A 16,670-nucleotide genomic window follows, 5' to 3' on the forward strand; every position below is an offset into this window, starting at 1 on the left:
AAATGCATCAATGTGCTAAATTAAAAGTAACTGAAAAAGGAAAAGGAAGAAAGAACATAAAAATTCGCATCAAAGAATCCAAAAGCTAAAAAAGTAGTGCATGATTAATGTTATGCATTAGAATCAATAAAGTGAAGAACAATTTGTGTAAGTTTTGTTTTTTTTATCACTTTTTCCTTCAAAATGATTTTCATTTTACATTTAACCTAAATACTGAACAAAATACACACTCTTACGCACTCTAATTTCCTCATCCAGTTCCGTATATTAAATTAGTTTGAATTCCCGCGTGATTTGAAAGGTCGAACCGCTAGGAGCGCACATGCAAGGTGTCTCCCTATTATATCGTGCGAAATATCGTAATATGACCGTCTCCTTAGTATAAAGGCTTTGGTAACGATTAGTATGTCTGACCGTGAAACGAGCGTGCCCGCGTTCAATTCCTGGTTGGGACAAGTTACCTAGTTCAGGTTTTTTTCCGGGGCTTTCCCTTAACCTATTAGGAACAAATGCTGGGTAACTTTTGGACTCTGGACTCATTTCGCTGGAATTATTACTTTCATCTCACTCAGGTGCTAGATAACCATCGTAGTTGATGAAGCGTCTTAAAATAACCCAATTAAAAATAAATATGGTTTCCAAAAAATCCAAGTTTCGCTATCATATAATATAGGCCTACCTACAGAATGAATACAAAGTCTTCCTCTGATTATGAATAATTGTAACTTAATTTTATCTTAGATATAAACAAATAAAAGTTTTATTATATTGTTGGATTCATAGAGTTTTTTTCATTTCATGTAGCACTGCAGTACAATATAGTTCAATATCAAAATGGCATCTATGCAGGAAAAGTGCAGTGAGTATCACAAAACGAGGTAGCCCATTACAGTTCAGCGACACATCCGGAGGAAGTATGGACGAAAACCAATATATGTGAAGACCATCAAAGGTGGCATGTAAAAAAAAAAAAAGACTGGCAGTGCTGGAGACCAGAGAAATGGTCGACCTAGAGTTACAGATGAGAGTGCTGATGCTGTGTGCACAGCTTTTGAATGCTGTCCGGAAAAAATCGACGCGTCGTGCCTCAAATAAACTTGGCGTACTTCACATTACCGTTGTTAAAATTTTGCAGAAATGGTTGGAATTCGATCCATACAAAGTTCAAATCATGCGAGCTTTGTTGCTATAGGACTTTCGCCGAAGTGCTGCGTTTGCTGAAGACATTCTGTAACGAATCGAACAACACAATGACTACCTTAACCAAGTTTGCTTTTCTGCAGAGATTATCTTTCACACCTCCGGAAAAGTCAACAGACACAATATCCGGTTTTGGGGATATGAAAAGCAAAATGTTGGTAGAAAACATGGCATGAAGTTGGTTATTGATTATATATTCTTCGGGCAACGAAAACTTCATAAGTTGAGGTATCATGTAAGATGAAAACCGCATCCCTGCATCTAGTATAGTTTTTCGGTAATAAATGTTTATAATCAAGGAAAGACTTCGTGTTCAGCCTGTACAGTGATATTGCAACAAAGAAATTTCTTCAATATGTGTGATTTTAACATGCGTATACTTGAATACTTTATTGAAAATTTCAAATATGTGAGTAATATGAAATTTAATCACCTGGTCTGAAAATCTATTTCACCTTCAGTGATAATTAGAATCTCAGATAACTGAAACATTTACAAATTTCGTTTACTTTTTATTACAATATAAGTTGCTATACCGAGTCTGATGTCTTCCTTGTAGCCTACTCCTGGACTGTATTCGGGAGGTCCGGAATTCAATCCTAAAGACCACTGTATTGACCGGTTTTTCGTGGGTTTCCAAGTCTTTTCAGGAAAATCATGGAATATTTCCAATTAGAAAGAGCCACTATTGGCATCCTACTCTATTCCATAACTCTCAGTCATGAGACTCTGTATGTCATCCTTCATGGTATGCCAATCATGTGTCCGGTAAGTAGCACGATGAATGGCGCAAAATACTGTTCGCTGTCTGAAGATAGAGGCAGTTGCACGACAACCGAGGAAACATGGACACGCGCAGAAAAATCTATCTTCTTATGGCTTGTTATTTCGATAAGGTCATTAATTTAGACGTTTGAGTTACATCATTATAACGTAATAGTCAATATTTGGCAGCAGTTAACAATTTTTGGAAGTAAAGTCCACTTTACATAATTAGGTCTATACGAATTCTGCGCATCACCATAAATTCTTCATTTCATGTAAAACAATTTTCTGAATAACATGTTAAGGCCTAACATGGATGACTTCAAGCAACTATTGAAATCTTATCATGTTGCCTAAAAATTATATCAAATAAGTATTACGATATTTAATAGTTTAACACCTATACAACATTTTTGCTGGATTATTTTCATTCTTTTATCGGATTCACTAGATCAGGATTATTAGCAGTGTCAGAAGTGGAATCAACAGAAAGATCACTTCTTTTTAGGTTTAATGTCCCTGTTGGAAGTTAGTACATATTTCCTTATTCTAAGAACAGACTACAGAAACGTGAAATAGAACATTACGTTGTCATTTCACAACGGGCTGCGTGTAGTGTCACTCGGAATCTTAACAGTGCTGAAATACGTGCTCTTGCGAAAACCACTTCAGCATGGGTTCAACAACTAATTTGTCGGCTTACTGAAAGCAGCAGGTAGTGTTATTTTGGTCTTGAGAGAGAACGCTTCCCACAGTCACTTGAGCTTCTCGATGTTCATAATGCTTATCATTATTAGCTTATATGGTATGAACGTGTTCAGAGAATGGAAGAGGCTAAGATACCAAAGGAAGTTATAACCCTTTCATAACGTTTACAATTCTTGTAAAGTGTAAATTTCGTTTATAAATTGAAAACTTCTATTTCACAATCTGAGTCAGTAAAGTCGAAATTTGTAAAGGAAGTCAATTCTTTTCAAATGAAATTTTGCATATTTTACAAGTGTTTTATTTCAAATGAAGGAGTAGTTTTACAAATGTGTAAATTTTACTTGCAAATCTATACATGACAGTAATGTTGAGATCGGGAAAACAACTGAATGTCACATAGCATGGTAGGCTTGTTGCTATGGTAACAACAGTTGAATTGCCAAACTTACAGTTCCCACGTGGCGAGTGCTCAATAGCCCTTGACGACATTTATTGTGCACGCAATGTTAGCATTTATACGTTTCGTCTTTGATTCTCTGTCGGTGTTTGTATCGTTTTCTTACCTTCGCGTCAATTGTCAATGTTTTAACGTCAGCCATCTAACATCAATTGCTGCCCTTCATCAGCTGACAGCGTGGTAGTCCATTTGGCAACATAGCGCTGTAGTTCCAAGCTCGGCCGCTTAACTGTCATGTCTCATCTTTAAAAAAAAAACAGGTATAGTACATTTTCTGCAATATCTTCCTTGGGATGTAAAGTTTGAAGTCAAAAGGTGTATTTTATTTTATCGAACTGTATAATAGTACATTATGCAACGAGCCTATAATGATAGTAATTAAGAAGCGAGTATGGATGTTTATGAAACGAGCGCAAGCGAGTTTCATAATTTCCATACGAGCTTCTTAATTACCATTATAGGCGAGTTTCATTCGACTTTTTATGCTCGACCATATTTCTAACTTGAAATTATTCAGATGTATACATTTTATTTGTATCTGACAAGATCGGAAGTGACCTTGTTCTAGGTCGTGAATTGTGAGATGTGCGCAGACGCGAAAGTATTGATTTTTTCCGAGGAACAATAATGTCATTGACCTTGTGTAATCCCGTTAAACTTGGTATAACCTTGATTATTGAATTCGACATTGAAAAACGAGATGACAAATTGAATTTATTTGAATATTATTTACAATTAACGCTAATTATTATAGTAACAGAACAGTATTGCGACAGTATTGGATTTCCAGCCTCCGTGACTTTTCGCTAATTCTGTTTCGATTGCATATCCGAGAATAATCGATACTTGCGGTTTTATAACGGTACAAAGCTGACTTGTTATTGGCTGAACACCTGTAAGCTGAGTTGTCATTGGCTGAAAACACCTGTACTTTAATGAGTAGGTGTACTTTATGACATGCATTAAAGGACTGCTACCAGGTTTATGATTACTACATTTCGGCATGGTCGAGCATAAAGATAATAAATACATATTTATTACATCTCGTTACTTGCGACTTAATTAATTAAGAGCGGGGCTATTTAGCCGCCCAGAACAACACGAGCTATTTGCGCTTAGGAAACGTTGCCTATTTGCAGTGCTAAGACTCAGTCGCTGTTAGTTATGGTAAGTTAAATATTACGTACATGCCCCCAGAAAAAAATATTGTTGCCACGAAGATGAGACGTTTGAACTAAGTCATACGAAAGGCATTTTAGTACACACATTTCATGAGTAATTGGATACGACTGATAGTTAAACAACAGCAATGCTAGTGTTATTTAACAGCGGTTCTAGTTAGATAAAGCTATAGAATTTAATAAAAGAAGACATTTTCCAACCAGCAACTAACGACACATTCGTATCATTATATGAATGTAATGAAAGTTTTGAAATGAGTCCCGATAAGATGGAAAAATAACTGTCAGGTTATAGAACGTCATATATAACATCCAACAGGGAAACATGGCGTCTAACCTCAAAACAAAAAGGCATCGTGATGCACTTGGGGAGCTACGATAGGTAGCCAAATCCGGTTAAGAAAACCAGCTATGAAGGCTGGGAGTATCATCTTGCTAACCACACGATACCTCCATTCTGGTTGGATGATCGTCCACCTTTGCTTCGGCATGTGGACATGAGACCAGCAGCCGGCTGGTCGGTCTTGGTTCTCAAAAAGGGTTGTAGTGCCAATGATTATGATGATGATGATTACGATTACTGATTATTATTATTAATATTAATATTATTATTATTATTATTAATATTAATATTATTATTATTATTATTATTATTATTATTATTAACCTGGAATGGAGGAATGCAAAACGACTTTGAATCTATTGAATTTGTCAGTTCCTATGGCCATTTAAATCGTAGACCAATCAACGCATTCGTTTAATCGACCAATCACAATTCGAAACTCCAGCATCGCCAATACAGCGTAAATCTGGAGACTTTTATATGCTTCTTGGTGTTATTTTCTATTTTTTATTGTTTAAATTAGCAAGCATTTATAATCTATTTTAAGATAAAATATAAGTATACTAGAGTGGTAAACATACGGAAACTTTAGGTCTTCTGCTTGGTGACTTTTCGTGAACTGTCGTTGGCGATATTGCAAAAGGCATTATCTTATTTGTTAACTTATTTAGTTGATTCTGTTTGTTTATCAAACTTCTTAATTAATATAAGATAGCATTGTATAACACAGTTTATTAGCATTTGTAATATTTTACTTTTGATTCGTAACTTGTTATAACTTAGTGATTATTTGTTAACATTGTGAAACGGGCCTTTGGTAACCACAATGCAGGACACGCCCGAAGGCTTAAGCTTCTTTGAAACTAGGGATCAATGGACTGATGAGAGTAAAAGAATTGACAGGGGAAAACTGGGACGACAGAAACAACAGGAAAATGAGGATAAATTGAAAACGAAGTGGACCAGGAAGATGTGAAAATAATGTACAATCTGCTATGAATAAAGAATTACAATGAAGTATGCAATTAAATTAATATTCTTGCTAGATAAAGATTTTACTTTGCAGCACAAGCGAGCGAAAGGTTGAAAAATTGTAGATCAGTGAAACCTGTATTGTACGGGCACTGACAGTTCCATGTAAAATTGGTTTGGTCGCTTAATAGGGGGAAGCTTCTTTTTTTTAAATAAATAATGAGTTAAACTACGTACGTATATAAAATAAAATAGCTAGGTATGTACTGCTAATTATAATAAGTTGTGTTCAGAATTTTATTACAATTTTATCCTGATACTCATTAGTTCCGTTTCGGGAAATTATAAATTAAACTTTGCACCATTTTATTATATTATTTTATTCTATAAACTATCCTTCAACATATTAAGAAATCCATTCATATGTTTTCCAGTCGCACAGTCTTTCAATGGAATTCCAGAAGGTTATAATTTTTTTCTTCAATTTTAAAACTGAATTAATCTGAGTTTTGCCAAATTTAAATTTTTCCACTAATTTTCTTTCAGATAAACGACTTTCACTTTCACAAATCACTGTGAGTCGATACTCCAGCGATATTATACTTCTAATGTTATTGAATATGTTTCTACTCGTAATAACTTTACACAATTCCAGAAGAAACGAAACTGTTAAACAAGGAGCAAGTACTGTACAGGTAATACGCGGTCAGACTCTGAAAGCCGTGTGCAGTGGTCACAACCCCTCGTTAAAATTATCACATTCCTTGGAGGATTAAAGGATCGGGTATTCGGCACGAATGTCACATTTCATTTCAACCTTGAAAGATAAAGTACAGTTCTCGGTACTTAATTAATGCAATAAACTACTGCATTGTTGGATTACAATACTGTACTTTATTTCGAAATCAGGTCCTTTAAAACGGGTAAAATTAAGGAAGCGGCTATTCAATGACTGATCGGTGGTTGGGGAGAGGGATGGTCCTTAAATGGAGGTAAAATATATTTGTTTTATGGGTTTTTACATCGGTTCTGAGAAACATCGGTCTCTAAGAGGGGTGATTTCTTAATAGGAGTGGTTTTTCACACAGGTTTCACTGTATTTAGCTTTTTTTTTAATTTTAAATTCAAATTCAAAATTAAAATTTATTTACAATTTACATTTGAAATGAATACATATGAATAGTTATCCGAAATGAGCATATGCTCGTGCTCGGGTACAGTCCAGTAGTCTACGGTACATAAATGTAATAATATTTCTGTTTTATACGTGGTTAATAGTCCATTTAAACAATAAAAAATTTGACGTCAATAGTTTTTTGGTCCCATTTTGTATAATTATCATCGGCTCTTCACTCAGTGACGCCAACATTTTTAAACAGTCTCTTGAAAAAAACCCGTCCAGAATCAAAGTATCCATATATTTATAGTCTTAGTATAAAAATAGCACATGGTTTACAATAGTTCTATACATTCACGAATTCATAGGTCTACGAAAAATAAGTAAAATGCATTTTATTTTACCGAACTGCTTCGTTGTACAGAGAAATGCTTCACGTAGTAGCAACAAGATGGATAGTTCACTCACGACGAGTCTCGAAGTGAAATGAACACGTTTATCATGCGCGGGAGAAACTTCCATTAATTTCTGCATTTCTCTATTATGTTCAGGAAGCTTTCTGACACCCCATCGCCACAATTCTTATCTCGCGTCTTTTACATGTCAGTTCTCTCCCCCAGTTATTCCACGACATTCACATTGTGACTGAAAACGTCTTCACTTTTCTGCTTCATCGGGGGAATCGATGAGAATTCAACGTCTATTCGTAACTTAGTATGTTATATAATATAAAAAGAATCCACGCAAAACGCATCTATCTATTCCACTGCAGGCTACTGTACAAAATATATGAATAAATACAAGAATGGACTTCTGCGATTCACAGACGTTTAACATTTATTCAGAGACAGGAACTTTGGCAAAACGCGTTTTTAATTGTGTTAAATCTACTTCATTTTGAAAGTAAATCTGTACGAATTATGCCTTTGTGATTGAAACGTCACAGTTTTATGTTGCCTTTTTCTGCCATTTTTAATATAAATGCCTAATTTAAAAAATAAATGCTATTTTGCCTTTATTTGATTATTGATCTATTATTTATTAAAAATTGCCTACAGGTATATTTTAATTTACTTATGTAGCCGCTACAATGAAAGTGACTTCACCGAATGTATATTATTGTCTTTCAGTCAGTTCATATTCTCTTTGCAACAATGAGTGCTGCCGTGCAAAAATGTATAACAGTAAGCGTTTTAATTATCGCTTGTGTTTATTTGACAAGGCAACAAAGAGTGCGGGTCCAACGTTATTTTTCTTTCAGTTTTCATTGCGACGTTGTTGTAGCTACCTAAATATTTCATATCGCAACATATCAGTACAACTAAACACAAAACTGCACTTTCCAAGGCTACTAGGAAGAAGATTTCTTTGCTTCCAACAGTAATTGCAGCATCGAGTCGAAAATCTCAATCTGCATGCGACTTATGTAAAGCTTTTCTTGCTGCCGAAATCTCTTGTGGAAAGTGCAAGGTTGTGGGTCTAGTGCAAGGTTTTTGTAATTGCCTTTTATTGCGTATTTTAGCTATTTATAATGCCTTTTTGCCTGCCTATTTTAGCTATTGATGATGCCTTTTTGCCTGCCTATTTTAACGATTCATAATGCCTAAACTTCCGGTCTCTGTTTATAATAAACAGATCCATAAGTAACTACAATGATATTTTAGGAATACTTTAGCTAAGAGTTACAGTGCAAAGACACACAAAAAACAATACAAACAATTGTTAAGAGTGGGCCCGGATATTTATGACCGAATATATAAGCAAGCATTTATGATCTTAGAAACTGTGAAAATATGATCATAATACGATATAAAATTTTCCGACTCTTTAAACATGTTATCCTTTATTCAAAACATAATTTTACCCTATGTTTTAAAAATATAACACTTATTTAAGTGCATATAATCTGAATCATTAATTTTTTTTTCAATATCCTATCCAGAGATAAGTAAGATAACATTTCGATGAGCATATAATGAAAAAAAAAAAAAAAAAACATTATGATGGAATATCATACAGAATTGTATGAGGTTCGTTCAAAAATTAATGCTCCACATTTTATTTCTCAGAATAGCCATGAAAATTATTGCAGTTTGGTGACAATGTAAATAAATGTTTCTTCACATACTATTTGTTTTACAAAGTCTCCATCACGTTGTATGGCCTCAGCGTGGAGCGAGATCGTGTATTCCTTGACGGTACCAGCTCTTGTCCTGCGTGCGTAGCCACTTCCTCACTGCATCAATTACGCTGTTTTCACTTTCAAAATGAGTTCCACGCAAAGCATCTTTAAGATACTCAAAGAGGTGGAAGTCTGACTAACAGATCTGGGCTGTAGGGTGAGTAGGGCAGCACGGACCAACCCATTTTGGTCATGTATTCCCGGGTTCGCAAACTTGAAGGCGTGCTATAGGGCCATTTGTCGCATTAGGATGCGCCGATCCGCACGAATAATGACATTTGCGCGATTCATCATACTGAAATGTTGGCTATGGCAGGACGTCCAGCACGCGGCAGTTATCGCATCTCTGTTTTTGCACTTCCTGGCTCCTAAACTCTCTAAGCCCACCGCCCAACAGTGCTCTTATCAACTGTACGACTACCATACACTGCACACAAACGTTTATAGATGTTCACCACACTTTAGTTTTCGAGAATCAAAAACTCCATATAGCCTATTATTCGCTGCTTTGTAACGGGAGTCTGCAACAGACGCCATTTTAAGAATTCATTGCAGTTCCGCCATCTGTCGGAATAACTTGCAACTCGGTACACACGCCGGAGAAACATAAAATTTCAAGCCCCCAAAAATGCACCTATTTATCTCTGTCAATGGCTGAGAAGAAAATGTGGGTATTAGTTTTTGAACAACACTCGTAGTAGCAAATCAAATACATTTTAAAGCTTTCAGATGAAAACGATCTTCTATTTTCTGCGAGCATGCACTAATAACGGAAAAAGCTAAGCTCAACATCGCAGGATGTTATTGGAGCGTAGACCTATCTGAAATATTTAAATTAAATCTTTGCTGTTGAATTCAGGCCATCTTCATCGAACTTCGCGCTCTTACCACACAGAATGTCACTAATCTTGCAGAGTGCAGAACTATGAAGTACCCTTGATTCAGGTGCACGCACGCACACGCGCAAGGAACGATTATCGAAAAACAATGGTGGCGTTACTGTCTGTTTTGACATGTGTATGTAGGTACGTTGAGGGAGCGAGAGATGCGGGCCGATAGAAGTATTGCCTCTTCCAAGAAGATGAACAGATGAGGACATCGCCTGTGGAAATGAAGAGCGTAGCAAGAGAACAATTCGAAGCGAATTAAACGCGCAACATTTATGTTTACGAATAATATAATGATACTCTACGAGGGGAAATACTTCATCACTACATAATAAAATAAACGCACTTGGAACAAGACACGTATTCACATGCAGTAGAACTGAAACTAAAACCGTAATGTAATTATCTCAATGCAAGACTGATTCTATCGATGTCGTTTCTCTTCCGACTGTACTCTTGAATATCATTCAAGTTATATCGTGACCTTTCCTGTCGCCCGCTCTTCCTTATCGAAATGTTTCGTTTGCTTTCCTGTCTTCGGTAATCCCTGCTTGCGAGACGACCTATACAAACTTCACAACGTGCAGCCTTTAAGGCGATGCACTACTGAAAATAGTAGAATTTTAACAAATTTTCTATTTTTTTTTTATTTTCGCGCTAAAAATGTACGGTTTTATGAAAATGTTATCTTAATATCTTCATTATAGGCCCTAAGTATACTTTTATATAATTCGTACTTAGAAGTTATGTCAATGTACGAGTTATGTGCAATCAAAACTTTAAATTTAGTTATCTCGAAAAATAAATTTTCTATGTTTTCAACCACAAGTTTTATTTTATTTCTCAGCAGTTCAAGCTACAGCGATGAAACTCGGCATATTTATTAATATAGCTGTTGTGAAATGGAGCATTTGATTGGCTGTATTCGGCATAATTTTATAGTCGCAGAATTATACGTAAAGCAGTATTATTTTTCATATTAATGTTTAACATTGAAGAAATTTTTAAAAAGTGTTTATGAGAAAAGATTGAAATTTACAATGTGTTATTATGATACATGCATATTCGGTAAACATTTCAACACTCTAGCTTAAAAATTGTGGATTTTAGAAATTTCATTAGCGCACCGTCTTAACTCACTTCACACAATTTTCGCAAGTTGAAAACCATCACAAAGTTTGACATCAGTTTCCTCTAATTGTGTAATTGCTGTTGATGTTGTGCTAAAATTTGACTTTATATAAGCGAGGTTCCCGGGTATTGTGGTAGCTACTTGAAAATTGTGTCTAGACAGTTCTGATTGGGGAAGCCTTGCCACCATTACCTACATCTTGAATTATTACCTATCAAATAACGTTTCGTTTCTTTAACGTTTTGTTTATTAGACTGACCCACTGTGATACATTTTTGGACATGTCTTGACGAGCATAATTGAAGTACTGAATAATAAATACATAGTGCCATTAAGAGAATGTTAGTACTCGTATCTCATTAATAAATAACGGTATAAGGTTGCCTCCTGATGAGTATTATTTCCCCCTTTCAGTTGTACACCTTTTGTAGGAAACAATTTTTTATTTGGTGCTTGCGTACAAAGTTATTTAGGGCGGTCAAGAAAAATGAGACATCCTGTATGAATGAATGTATGTGTGTATGTATGTATGTATGTATGTATGTATGCATGTATGTATGTATGTATGTATGTATGTATGTATGTATGTATGTATGTATGTATGTATGTATGTATGTATGTACGCATGTATGTATGTAAATGCAGGCTCACTGAAAAAGTATTATTTGCAAGAGAAGTTTTAAATTGCCCGAAAGAAAATAGTATGGAAGACTACTTTGCGAATGTAATAGGAATTATAACGTAATTTATTGGACGAGGAAGAGGAGGAGGAGGAGGAGAAGAAGAAGAAGAAAGTCGATTTACAGCAAGATGTATATTATAATCTGTTTCCTATTTATCTCTATGAAGAATAAACAAGAAAAATATAGCAAATAGGCTACATAGTGAGGACAATTCGTTATAAAACGTGGTCCATGCCTATTCAGGAAATGAATGTCGAGGAAAGCAATGTAGACAGTAGAATGGCCGAATGCAAGAATATTACTATTCAAAGGAAACTGGTGTCAGTGTGTGTATTTCCCCTCATTGTCTTTGCGTGCTGATTGCCTAATTGGTGTCTGCGACCCATGGAGAGGACAGCTGGATGCGTGGTCTCTGTGTAATGAATGGGGTGAACACATCCAAGTGTTCGACCTCCTACACTTACTGTACACTCTTCACACTGTACGTCTGGTCCTCTACAAAAGAAAGCAAGTCTCTCTTTATGACGGTCTGTCAACAGTGGCCATTGTATGGAAGTTCACAGATTCGAGTCAGTCAGAGATACTTATTTTGAGGGCTGTCAATGGACACTCCTATGGCCTGCAGTCAGCATGACGTAGGGCCACTATATAGTACGACAAATGATTAACATTACATAAAGTACATATTTTCTATACCTACAAAAGAAAAAAATGCCACTTCGTTGCCGCTAATCTTATTACCAGAAGCCTTAACATCCTTAACATTTATACACACCGAATAAATTGTTACTAAAGCCAGCATTAAAAATTATTTTAAATGTTTTGAAGATTCTTATGCAGGCAGGTATATTAAAACTCTATTTCAATGAACTGACCGAATATTCTGATAATTCTGTGGCTCCAAGGATAATGTGACGTCATTCTTGCAGTTTTTCAGAAGCGAACATGTTTGAACGACCGTATAACATCATAGGAATCATGTTTCATTACAACGGATTAGAGAGAAAAATAATAGAGATATGCATGCCATCTTATGCCACAATAAAGATACCATCAGGATGCACAACATCGCCAAAATTGACATAAATATCACCTTTTGCCTTGGAACCATAGAATTTTTAAAGATATTATTTAAATGTAGCTTATGCTGGGCATTGTAAAGCAATGTGACTTGCTTTACAAAAAGTTTTCCTAGAAACATTTTCAATCTGAAAAACGTTTTCCCTAGACCATATTACAGCTATTATTTTGAAAATTTTTACTACAATCCATAAAACCATTAGGAACATAAAGAAATTAATATCATCACATTTACAAACTAAAAAAGAAATTTTAAATAAATGGAAGTACGATTACACGACATTGTATGGAATATATTGAACTGTGTAGTTGCTGTATCTTCAAGGCTTTTAGTTCAAAGCTTTCAGAGACAAATGTACTTAGCTTACATATTTTTTTGCCGCACTTAAATTTTAGAATTCATTAATTTAATTCATTCACTTCTTTAAACTACGGGGCGCATCCAGAAAGTAGCTAAGTTTCCAGATTTTTTCCCCTTGAAAGTAAACGTAATTAGCCGTGTCAATTGCGCATGCGTAACAGATCTATGACGTATCAATCATATGCCAGCCGGACAGGTCCCGCCTGGTGCTAGTAGCGTGGCAGCAGTTGTCCGAAATGGAAGCTCTTATTCCTTCTCCCGCCGCTTCCGAGGTTCGGTCGATGATAAAGTTCTTCAATGCACAATGCATTGCGCCAATTGAAATTCATCGGCAGCTCTGTCAGGTCTATGGGCCGAACATCATGAGTAAGCAGATGGTGCGTCGCTGGTGTATGCAGTTTTCCGAAGGTCGTCAAAGTGTCCATGATGAAGAGCGCAGTGGGCGACCGTCCCTCATCAATGATGATCGGGTTGAGCTGGTGCGGCAGTGCAACATGGAGAACCGCCGCTTCACGATTACGGAGCTGAGCAGCCATTTTCCGCAGATATCGCGATCCTTGTTGCATGAGATTGTCACTAAGCACCTGCTGTTCAAAAAAGTGTGTGCCAGGTGGGTGCCGAAAAACCTGACACCCGAACACAAAATGCAACGTTCAGGAGCAGCACTGACATTTCTGCAACGGTATCACGATGACGGCGACGAGGTCCTCGACAGGATCGTCACGGGCGATGAGACTTGGATTTGGCACTTCACCCCGGAAACCAAGCAGCAGTCAATGCATTGGCGGCATAGTGGATCTCCGGTCAGGACGAAATTCAAACAGACGCTGTCAGTACGGAAAGTGATGTGCACGGTGTTCTGGGACAGGAAGGGCATTCTGCTCATTGACTTCCTTCCAAGAGGTGAAACAGTGAACGCTGACCGTTACTGTGAAACACTGCGAAAATTTCGACGTGCCATTCAAAACAACAGGCGTGGAATGCTTACTGCAGGTGTTGTGCTCCTCCATGACAATGCTTGTCCACATACGGCTCGGCGCACAGCAGCTGTTTTGACGGAATTTGGCTGGGAGTTGTTTGATCATCTACCCTACAGTCCTGATCTTGCTCCCAGCGATTTTCACGTTTTCTTGCACCTCAAGAAATTCCTGTCCTCCGGTGAGCGTTTTGGCAACGACAAGAGCTGAAGACGTCTGTCACACGCTGGTTCCATTCACAGGCGGCAGAGTTCTACGACAGAGGGATACAAAAGTTGATCCCACGATACAAGTGTCTCAGTTCTGATGGTGGCTATGTTGAAAAATAGCTGAAACATTGCTGTACCTGTTGCCAATAAATGTTTTCCTGAAAGTGTGTGTTCTTTAAAAAAAATAGGGAAACTTACTTTCTGGATGCGCCTCGTATAAATATCTCAATTCAACTCTAATTATAGCTTCTCCGGGTTCTGTAAAACTATACTGATTTTATATACAAAGAAAAATAACCTGATAATAAAGGGAAAACGAAGTAATTGAAGTAGTATTACATTTAACTAAGTTTTCAATTGAAAAATTTATATAAAGTCGAAATTCAACGTGGTCAAGAAATGGCTGGCAAATTTTACTTAAAATCATCCAAATGGCAGAGTTATTTTACGTAGGTCTACCTCAAATGTACGACATCGACTTAGCAGCTTTACTCCACCAACCTAGAAGAGCCCACCTGAAAAATGTATTTATTTTTTATTTTAGTAGGTTATTTTACGACGCTTTCTCAACATGTTAGGTCATTTAGCGTCTGAATGAGATGAAGGTGATACTGCCGGAGAAATTATTAAATGATTCCGGGATCTAGCACCGAAAGTTATCCAGCATTTGCTCATATTGGGTTGAGGGAAAACCCTGGAAAAACCTCAACTAGGTAACTTGCCCCGACCGGGAATCGAACCCGGGCCACCCGGTTTCGCGACTATACGCGCTAACCGTTACTCCACAGGTGTGGACTAAAAAATGTATCAGTCCACTGCGTGGAGTACTCATCTATATGTCGGGCTGAGAAACTGAGGGCAGGGTCCAAATCGTCGTTTGGAATAAGTTACCTAGTTGAGGTTTTTTCAACCCATTAAGAGCAAATGCTGAGTAACTTTCAGCGCTTGACTCTTACTCACTTCACTGGCATTGTCACCTTTACTTCATTCAGACGCTAGACAACCATTGTAGTTGATTAAAGCGTCGTAAAATAACCAAATAAAAAAATTGTCGTCTTCGGCCAGGTTTGGGCCCACAAATTTCGAGAACAACTAACATTGCATCTGCCAGATATTCGAGGGCGACGAAGACGACGACGGTGCCTTAAAGGTGTAATTTTGGGACAAATTTTTATTTAAAATGTAACACAGGTAAGCCTACATATGTTTGCCAAAAGACACAGAATAGTTTACAATTCTCTCCATCTCTGCTTAAGGAAGGTAATGAGTACTTATATAAACAATAAATTTCAGGAAGAATATAATTTTGATGTAAAAAATAACATTATAAATAGTTTCATGTTCTGAGTTATTTGAAAAAGTTACGGGCACCATGCAAGCTGTTTTCAAAGTAATGAAACAAAAATATGGGTACAATTTTGAATATAAACATCAGAACTTTTTCTATATTTATTAAATTTAAACTCCAACGCCACTATATAAATGTTTTCAGACTATTGAAACAGAAAATTTTATCAATGACATTTGATTTCTTCCCGTACTTCTTTAGGAATTTTGTATTTTTCCCGAAAGTTCTTTATATAGTACCTCATACACTTGTGAACAAAACTGTGACTGTAATGTTATAAATATTACAGACTATTTACTTTGAAAGAAAGGGACTGTTGTAGTATATATGAATCTATTTTTGAAAAGGCATCGGTCACTAATTTGCATCATTTGAGAATTAAGTTCGTAAAAAATACATCTCAAATTCTTCTCAAAATATCACGCACATTATTAAGAAACAGAATAAAAATGCAGCGATTATTTTTCTAAATCTTTTAATCTACCGTCAACGCAGGCTACTTGGACCCTTAAGGTGTTACTTGAACCCAGAAGAAAAAAATGTTTACTTACCATTGGAGTAACTTGGGTGAAAATATTTGTACAGATGAAAGTTTGCAGAGAAAAAAGACCACAACTTTCGACACCAAACTTATTTTACATCGACGAAAACATTTTTTTTCTTCTGGGTTCAAGTAACACCTTAAGGGTCAAAGTAGCCCGCGTTGACGGTAGTTTTTTTTGCTGTTTTCCTAAAATTTACGTCAAGTGGCTGCTGCCCTTTAAAGAAAAAAGGATTCATATAGGTTTTTTTTTTATAGATGTTAAATGACTGAGAGGTGGTTTCCTCGAAACGATTCGTAGGGTTAATGATCTTGGCTTCACATTTTAAAGATTTTAAATGTGTAAACTATAGTATCTCTAAAAATACTGACCAAGAAATGGTTTCAGCAACAAGATAATTACACATATTTTTATTGATCTATGCAGTAATGATGTAATCGCACTTATATTATAAAATAATAATAACTAAGTTTTGATGTACCCTATAAAGGCATTAGTCATTCATTTCGTTATTTCCACATGTATC

General features: G+C 36.3%; 1 protein-coding gene across 6 annotated transcripts in view; it reads right to left on the bottom strand.

Moving 5' to 3' along the window:
- Positions 1–16,670, bottom strand: part of Pkg21D (Protein kinase, cGMP-dependent at 21D) — a 559,173-nt gene that overhangs the window by 349,669 nt on the left and 192,834 nt on the right. Inside the window, exon 1 of one of the 6 annotated variants that reach the window (XM_069828543.1) lies at positions 3,237–3,287. The exons of the other annotated variants lie outside the window; for them this stretch is intronic. Coding sequence (XP_069684644.1) covers positions 3,237–3,272 — 36 coding nt within the window. The 5' untranslated portion in view covers positions 3,273–3,287. Of the gene's footprint in view, positions 1–3,236; positions 3,288–16,670 lie in introns of those variants that run through there. 6 annotated transcript variants of the gene reach the window in all.

Source organism: Periplaneta americana, chromosome 6 (genome assembly GCF_040183065.1).
Source record: "Periplaneta americana isolate PAMFEO1 chromosome 6, P.americana_PAMFEO1_priV1, whole genome shotgun sequence".
NCBI lineage: Eukaryota > Metazoa > Arthropoda > Insecta > Blattodea > Blattidae > Periplaneta > Periplaneta americana.